Source organism: Anser brachyrhynchus (assembly GCF_964034855.1).
Source record: "Anser brachyrhynchus genome assembly, chromosome: 5".
NCBI classification, from domain to species: Eukaryota; Metazoa; Chordata; class Aves; order Anseriformes; family Anatidae; genus Anser; species Anser brachyrhynchus.
Window position 1 is genome coordinate 63,359,533 of NC_137699.1, and position 8,901 is coordinate 63,368,433.

Consider the following 8,901-nt stretch of genomic DNA (forward strand, 5'->3'; position numbering starts at 1 on the left):
TCTCTGCTGTACGTCATACACCGAGTGGAAGAGTAGGGAAGCCAGGCTTTTATGAGGATCCACTAATTCCCCAGGCAATGCATGTTTCTTGCTCCTGCTGGGGAGGAATTGCAGAATATTTCTGCATTTTTTCCAGAAAAATCCATACAGAGAGAGCATGCACAGAGCACTACCACATTCTTCCTACTCCATAAGAGGAGATGGACGAAGCAGTACGAGAGCAGGCAAGACAGACTGAGAAAAGCCAGCAGTCGCTGGGTCAAGCTGTTACCCAGCGGTGCTTTGAGCACACCTTGTCTGGATTTGCTTGCCCCCAGGCATCTCCTTCCTTTCAGAGACAGCTCCAGTTTAAGCTTCCCAGCCTAACATAATCGTACCGACGCTGGCCGCTTCAGCTGGTAGTATTTGATGTAGCGCGTAGGTGGGAGAGGGGAGGAAGCGGGCCGTAGCTGAAGTGATTTGCATGCATACGCAATGTGATTTTAGGCAAATGCAAAAGAAGTTACAGAGGGATGAATTTTAAACAGCATTTGCCAACTCTAGCCTACATTCTTTTTGCAACACAAGAACACTTTCTTTTTCCCCCTCCTCAACCATCACTGTCTAAGCCTGGTATGCATGAAAGCTCCTTCCCAAACCGTAAAAATCATCTAACCAAAATGACTCAGACTACCATGAGAAACCCAAGCCAGCCTCAGCTAAAGACCACAAGTAGCTCAGTGCAGCTTTAGTCCAAAGAATTCTTCAGACTTGTCTTTTCAAAAGAGATTTATCACACATGGCTCATTTGCTAGAGCGTAACAGCAATTTTTTCCATGGAAACAGCTGCAGTTTTGCTCCTCTGCTATACAGACAGACACTGTCCTAAAAAAAGGGAAAAAAACACAACACTGAACACAGGAATCCAAAGCTCATGGTTATTTTTTACTTGAAGAATCTCCGAAACATTAAAAAAAATACCATTACAGTTAATTCATTCCTTCCTGAATTACACTGGATGTGCTTGGTCAAGGCAAAGATACGGACAGAGTCTGACTTTTATAAAACCAATATTCAAGCATCATCAGCACACACAAAGGACAGGCTCTTATGCACATTTATTACACGGCAACCTTTGCTCTTCTTCAGTAAACGTCGTTTGAATACAGATGGAAAAAAAAAGAAAATATTCACAGGACAAAATCATAACACTATTCAAAATATGAACAGTGAGATTTACAGAGATCAGCAAACACAGGCTGCCTACGGATCATCACCACAGTACTTGCGTAAGTTACAACGATCACAAGCACAGGTCTGCATCGGAGGCTGGATTCCAGCAGCTCAGAACACGTATGAGTAAGAGGCAGTTTTGGAATTCAATCAGTTGCCTAAGGCAGGGAGGCAGTACAAAAAGGTAGGAGTGCAGAAGGCAAAGGCAAGGTTAGTGCTAGAAGTTCTTGTTAAACCAGGAGTCTAAGACGAGAGCAAGAAAAAAAGGTTGGATTTGTTCTTTTGAACTTAAGCATTAGACAAAAGTTACCAGTACATACTTTCTGTATTGCACAGCCAGTTATAAAGTAACTGAAAAATCAGAAAACCCTAAAAAAATTCTGCATTTTTAACAGCTACATTTAAATATATTCACTGAAGTTAGCCCATAGAGTTCAACTTTTTAAAGCAATTCACCCATTTTTTTTCTAACAAGACCATACAGCATTTGTGTCCCATCTTCTCAAGCCCTCCCCAAACCAATTAAATACACCATTTATCAAAGTGCTACTACTCCTCCGCAGTACATCATAGATTTATTGCTTAATTTTCCTAGTTACAAAGGCTAGCACTAAGCGTTTAGAGAATTTAAGGCAATCCTACAAGACCAACGCCTTAATTGCATTTACGGCACACGCACGTCTTTGTTCCAACACCAGGAAAGGTTTTGATACTTAATGGCAAGAACACTTGGATTTTAACCAAAATGATCCTTTCAAGCATTGCAGTTGTATCTTGTCAACACGTAACCCAGCGCTTGCGTAAAGTCATTCTAGAGCACCAATGTTCAGAAAAAGTGGAGGGGAAAAAAAAAAATCAAAGGAGGAAGTTCCAGGATCTTATATAACAACTCATTCTTACTCATCTAAGAACTTGTTGGAAGATTCACTCAGCTATTTGGACTGCTGAATCACTTCTTTCCATTCACAACACGCACGCCGAGTTATAACCTGTCAGATGTACTTAAAATGCAACTGACAAAGCGTTTAGAACTGACAAAAACAAAAGTATTTTTTAACAGCTTTAGGTAAACTCATTCACCTGCAAGAGTTTTGAATCTCTTTTTCCCCCTAATGTTTCTTTCCTATCCCACAAAATTCATTACTAGCTCTTTGTTTCATGGTCTGTCTTCTTAATAACCACAAAGAGAGCCTGGCTTTAAACAGCCATGCTGCCAGTGAAAACATTTTCAAGAGAACTTCTGTTTGTGGTCTTAATCACAACCAAGTTCGTTACTGACACAGATTTATCAACTGCCACTCCTGCAAGCCCACTCAGATGAATAATTAAAAATTAAAAAAAACAACAACAAAAACACGCCGACAAGAACAAGCCTGTCAAAACCCCAAGCATGCTCAGCATAAGACTAACCCTTCCCTTGCAAATACTTTGGAAATTAACTGAAAGAACATGGAAAATCTTTTTCAAGAGATGCAAGGTAACACTAGTCCAACGCTCGTGTGCATTCATTTCCGTACAGAGTGAAAACAAATACCAGACAGGAAACAGCAGATCACAGGTTTTTTGTTTTAAAAGAACTAGGGTATATTGTCTCAAGATGGTTTTGTGAAAACAGAAAAGATGCGTTTCCGAAGAAAAAAATTAAGCAGTCAGTTCAGCTTCAGACCAGGTACAGCCCGATTGGATTTGCAGTAGAATTTGGTTATGCAGCCATTAGTAATGATGTATTAAAAACAAGCAGAGTCCTACAGCAGGACAGATGGATGGGATTTGCCCTGAGCAGAGAACCCTGCGTGTAAGCCGTCCCTATCACTGAGACAGAAAAGACTTCATAGTGCTACTTGTAATACTTTCCTGGAGCAGAACTACTTCAACCAGAAGTTCATACGCTTCTTTATAGCCTTTTCTAAAGGGAATTGATGCGAGTAATTGTTTTACCAGAAACCTATCTGCACCACACACAGTGCTGCCTGCAACCTCCACCCGTGAGGACTGCAATGACACGCTCTACCTTCTGCTCAGAGGGAAGCTTCTGTTCCTCTAAATGAAGGCAGTAACCTTTATTTCTTCAGGAGAAGACTGGGGTTTTTGTGGCACTCATTGTCGTAGCAGAAAGCACAGGTTGGTCGCGCAGAAAGCCCGGAAAACATCCCATACACTGAAGGAACTTTTCCCTTCAGCATTTCTTGAGAGCACAACTAGAGTTGTGCTGAGAAACCCTCTTGAATGCTTTAACAGCGAACAGGTTAGTGCATTTTTCTTGCTAATGTTCCCTAATACAACGGTTTACATTCTATTAAAAAAAATCCCTATAGAACAAGTCATCTGAGAAGCCACGTCGTTTCTTGGTACTCCTCTGCACACAGACAGAGGTTTCAGCCATGTGCAACAGCAAGTTTTAGTTTTGAGTACCTGGTACCGAAGACACTTTAATTCTGAATTAGTGAAACGCATCAGCACTACCATGACAGGAGTCACTCTTCTCTTCGTGGTAAAGGATTTGACATTTAACTCCTTTTGATTTGGTGACTCACGAACACTAATCCTGCATGCAAATAATGCTAAGATTTATCCGCCGTCACAGCAGGGTTCACTGGGCGCTGTCGTACAGCATTTGGTGACGAGTTTCTGTTCGACTCCTCTTTATCCTCTGCCTCATCATCCGAGATATCTTCTTCGTCCGCTTCTTGTTCTTCATCCAGCTTTTTCAACAAGTGAGCTGACTCTGGAGCTAGCTTTTCTTGAGGGGAAAAGAAAACACGCATACAGAAAGTAATACCAGTAACAAGCAAAATGTTTGTTGATGGTGTTTTTTTTTTTGTTGTTGTTTTTTAAGAAGTATCACAGACTGGCACGGAATGTGGACAAACTTAATCCAGGTAGCACTTTCCAGCATCGGTTACTTAAATTGCTACCTTCGTGCTAGCAACAATTCTACTGAAGTTACCCACAGGTCAAGTATTAAAGCTTACAGCCTGCTAGACAAGGTAACAAAAACTTCTTCCAGTTTGGGAAAAATGAGTAAGGTTCCCACAAAACATAAGCTAGCATTCAGATCTTCTTCCATCTATTTTAACATTACCTTGATAGATTCCAGAGACTAACCCCAAACTGAATCACTCGCTATCCACAGAACTCCCTTTTAATCCTCACTTTGCCCCTAAAACAGAAACAAATCCTGCAACTCAGCAGCAATGAGAGCTCCAGAGGATAAAGCAATGATTCAAAATTTTTTACTCTATCTCCCTGCACATATGGAATTTTATAACTTGTAGGTATAAAAATGCAGCAAAAACATTTTTTCTATCACCTAAAAAACTGCTTTTAAGCAATAGCTCAGCATTAGCCTCAAATATAATCCTTCACTATAAACCCTAAGGTGCAAAAACTGCAGTTAAAGCACAGCATCAGTCATGTGTGAAGACTTCTCCATTAAATCTCCTTTCTGCAGACCCAAGTTCTGCAGCATTTTTTTATTAATTAAGATTTACCCAACATTGAATTTGAAGTAAACGGTAGGCTTACTTGAATAAGGGTACTGCGGTGGTCTATGTTTTTTGGACGGGCAGAGACAGTCTGCCAAGAACACCATCATCTGAAACCAAAGAAAGCCAAGGTTAAAGCAAAGACACACCACAGCAGACACAAGCCGCTCTGCTTCAAGGGGTTCACTTACGAGTCCCAGTATCAGGCCTGAGAACAGAGTTGCCAACGCGAAAATGGCGTACGAGCCCCAAACTGGTATTCCAACGCTTTCTGTTAAATAACCATGGCAGTGCTAGAACAAAAAACAGAAGAGTCATTTCAAGGATAGCTGAATATCCGAAATATTGAAATGAAGTTGAGATCTGAGCACATACCCTGATCCACATTGATAACTGAAACAAAGCCGACATGCTGCTCATCCTGAAAGAAAGCACAGAAAAGTAACTGAAAGCGTCCACGTTAGTCAGATGTCTGTTATCTTCTGGTTTGCCTGACTAGTCACTATTTAGGTGCATGTTGAACAATTCTCTGCTCATGCCTGGTTTCCCTTTTGACTACTTTTTTTATCTCCTGTTTTGTCTTCTCCTGCAGTGAGCACCCATTTCTCATGAAGCTATCTTTAGAACCAACATCACCCTGCACGATATTCCACATCTGGACGACTACCAATGCCTTCACTTGGCCCTCTGGCATGTTAATTTTAATTACGTGTGTTTATATTCTAAGTTATATATGGACCAACAGCCTCTGAGAAGCCAGCTGGAACTCTATTTAAGGTACTGATAATTAATCATCTGGACATTCTACTAAAACAAAGAACCTGTTGCAAAAGCTCAGGTTATGTGAGAACTGAAAGATCTTCAGGCAGCTGAGTTTAGCTTTGTGTTAAATACAAGTAAAAAAAGGCCAGGCTATCTGCTACGGGTATTCTGCTGGTTCTGACATTTCCCTGCTACTGTGAAACTTAAGTATGGACTACCTGTAAAAGAAAGGAGAAATCAAAACATTAAAGACAACGTAAGCTGCTAACGGGTGAGCTGTGGAAGCAGGCACCCATGAATAAAGATCTGCACGCTCCTTCAACACGCACAAAGGAGCTGTACTGGGCACTTCCAACAGGAAACCTGCTGATCCTAAAATGAGTACCCTATTTCACGTGTTCCTTGGAGGGGGGATAATACTCTGTAAGAAAACTACATGGTTTGAAGATTCAAATAGCATTGTAAGTAGACAACATAATGAAGCTGAGCTTACTAGGAGACAAAATGTAAGATTTCAACCTAGCGTAACACTTCATAAAGCGGACCAACGATACCCAAACCTGCTTAAACCTACACCCCAGTGCAGTTAGCACAGGCCAGTGACTGCAGTGATAGCTGACATCTCTCAAATGAGAAGAAAAAACACAATTGGCCTCATTTGCCTCAACCAATAGCATTCCCAACACGCTCTACCACTCAGTTATCTGACTGCTCTGAAACCACCCCTCTCCCCGCCACGCAGCATATGCACCGACAACTCAAAGCATTTCCATATGCCCAAGAGCACGTTTCTTCCCAGACTACAGCATCCTTGCCTCACCCCTCCGCACTGCTTTTAACTTTGCGACGGGTATGCCGACTTACACGGCCAGGCCATATATTACAACTGCACTGCCACAATGTTTTCCAGTTTTTATTGCTAGATTTCTAGAATTTAGCTCAGCAAACTATCATTCTGCTGTATAACCAAAAGAAGACCCTCAAGCGTAAGCGATCTGCCAGATTTTGATAAAACAATACGTCCAACTTTTAGCTGAGACCTTAAAGCAAACCTTGCTCAGGAAGCTTCCGCAGTGCTAGCGCTCACCACCCTCCCACACGCGATGAAGGCGGCACAGCCACCCACACATCCTGTTCACAGACCTGTTACCAGCCCTGAGTTGCTGCACGAGCTGTTAACAACCTGCGGGCCTGTACCGACCCGCCCTTCCCCACGCAGCACCAGGTGAAGCACGTACATGCTCCGTCTCTCACACCACGTCCTTGAAGCGGGCATATCTGACAACAAACGATAATAAAAAAAGTCCTACCAAAACTTACAGGAAAGAGGAAGGGCCAAACCAGGACGAAACCGGTTCAATGGATTTCCACTCCTGGTCACTGATGAAATTTATGAAGTCAGTTTTAGTTCTTGCGCCCTGGTATTTCCGAAACTCCCCATCTTTACAGCTGTAAAGGAACAACAGAACAAGTCCTCTGTTTTAGACAGCTGAAACGTTTGTTTTCACTCAACATCTTTCCTCCCCCACCTTTTTTCTTTGCATTTTGCTTTGCTTTAGATGATATTGGCTCCAGCTTGTTTTCTAAAAACCTTTACTCTGTACATATCCTGGTTTGCTCAGGCTACAATTCCATGCACAGATAACAATCTTCCTAACGCACCTGCCACCCAACAGCATTATTATCAACCTACAGAGAAAAGATTTCAAAACGGGAACACCCATGAAAAGATAGAATAAAGATGGCCCGAGGGCAAAAAGGAAGAAAACACTGGTGGCACTGCAAGGTCACAGAAGATAAGGCAATGGATGTATCCACGTAGAGTAACTCGCGTTCTTAAAGAGCATGGTAAATCTCATTTGCTTATGCCAAAAAACATAAAAAAAAGTCATTTCCTCTTCAAACAAAAAGTCACACTGCATACTTACTGATAGATGGTAGGAAGAGCTGTTATAACAAATCGCCCACTTAACCCTGTGAAAAAAAGTTATTTTCAGAAAAGTACAGCATTGTTGTATAAAAGGAAGAACTAAAGGAACTAAAACAGTTAGTACACACCTAAATAAAAGAAGCTGCTCCTAAGCGATCACACATGAACTTGTGTGTATCAAAGCACAGCACACATTCTAGAGGAAGGGGCCATGAAAACTCCACAGGGGATGGGAAAAAGAGATGGCTGGGGATACCCACTCCACTCAACTATTTGGGCTGCAGCTCTTCAAAATGCTCTCTTTTTTTTGCCCACAAGGAGCTGCAGTCTCCAGTGCTCACAGAAAACAATCCAAGTGAGGCAAATTTCAAAAGCCCTTGCATGACTTCAGAGAAAGCGCCGACTTTTGACACAGCAGTTTTTACAAATCCCTCACAAACGGGAGGGCAGTTCAGGGAAGCGAGCTTCAGCTGAGAGAAACCTGCTGCTCACACTCTCTTTTATCAGCAGCATAGGAAAGATTGAAAGTGAACTTTTAAGTCTGCACAGTGCTTAAAAAAATGAGAAGAAACATTTCCTTGAAGCCTTCCAATTCGGCCCCCACAGAAGTCCCCCCGTTGCTTTTTGTGCCCAGGCAGCCCAGACGGCCCGGTGCCCGAGCTGCCCCCCGCAGGACAGCACCCACCCCCCGCCTCCACCCCGTTCCCCAAAGCCACCCCCCCCTCAGGCTCCCCACCGCACCTGGCTGCTCCGTGACGTCCACCTTGGCGATGTTCACGTCCAGGTCCTCCCCCCACTCGGCGAACTTCTCCCACTCGGGCTGCAGGCTCTGGCAGGCCGGGCACCAGGGCGCATAGCTGCGGAGGGACACGGGGACCGTCACCGGGGGCCCTCCCGGAGCCCCCCACCCAGTATCCCCCCGGCAACCCCGACTCACAACTCCACCATCCACTCTCCGTGCAGCAGCTCCCTCCACGTGCCGTCCGACAGCACCCGCACCGGGCTCGGCCTGCCCAGCGCGGCTGCACCGCCCGCCGCCAGGAGCAGCGCCAGCAGCGCGCACCCCGACCCGACCGCCGCCATCTTGCGCCGCCGCGCTTCTGCCTTCCGCGGCGTGCTCGGCGTGCTACGTCATCGCGTACGCCCCGCCCCCTCCCCCCCGCCGCTCACGCGCCCGGCGCGCTCCCCGCCGCGAGTGTGGGAGGGAGGGTCTGGGGGCGGGATCAAGGCGAGGGACAGCCCTATAGGGCGTCGAGTTGGGGGGAGAGGGGAGGGTTTGTCGAATCACGGCTCGCGGGCGCTGCGGCTGGCCAATGGGGGGCGCTTGTTCCTCGCCCGCCGCCATGTTGGGCGGGATGGGTGAGGCGGGAGGGTTCGTGCCCGCCGCCATGTTGGGGGGGGCTGTGTGAGGCGGGCCCGCCATGTTCCAGAGGTGCTGCTGCTTGCCCATGGGGCTGCTCCCGCAGGGTCCTGCGCTGCGGGCTGCTGTGTGCAGCTTCCCCTCCCCTCACA

At 45.1% G+C, this 8,901-nt stretch overlaps 1 protein-coding gene across 1 annotated transcript; it reads right to left on the reverse strand.

The window, feature by feature from the left end:
- Positions 1-903: 903 nt before the first annotated feature.
- On the reverse strand, positions 904-8,505 carry TMX1 (thioredoxin related transmembrane protein 1). The gene is made up of 8 exons (XM_080593597.1): positions 8,327-8,505; positions 8,131-8,246; positions 7,388-7,433; positions 6,780-6,908; positions 5,073-5,118; positions 4,889-4,990; positions 4,738-4,807; positions 904-3,952 (listed from the first exon to the last, which is right to left on the reverse strand). The coding sequence occupies exons 1-8, from the start codon at positions 8,470-8,472 to the stop codon at positions 3,774-3,776; spliced, it is 834 nt and encodes a 277-aa protein (XP_080449723.1). The 5' UTR covers positions 8,473-8,505; the 3' UTR covers positions 904-3,773.
- Positions 8,506-8,901: the final 396 nt, after the last annotated feature.

Bases quoted from the DNA above. Each gene is read 5' to 3' on its own strand.
- TMX1 (XM_080593597.1), bottom strand. From the start codon at position 8,472: ATGGCGGCGGTCGGGTCGGGGTGCGCGCTGCTGGCGCTGCTCCTGGCG. The intron at 8,247-8,326 runs GTGAGTCGGGGT...GTCCCTCCGCAG, and splicing joins GGAGAGTGGATGGTGGAGTT to CTATGCGCCCTGGTGCCCGG. The intron at 6,909-7,387 runs GTAAGTATGCAG...GTTCCTTTACAG, and splicing joins GCTCTTCCTACCATCTATCA to CTGTAAAGATGGGGAGTTTC.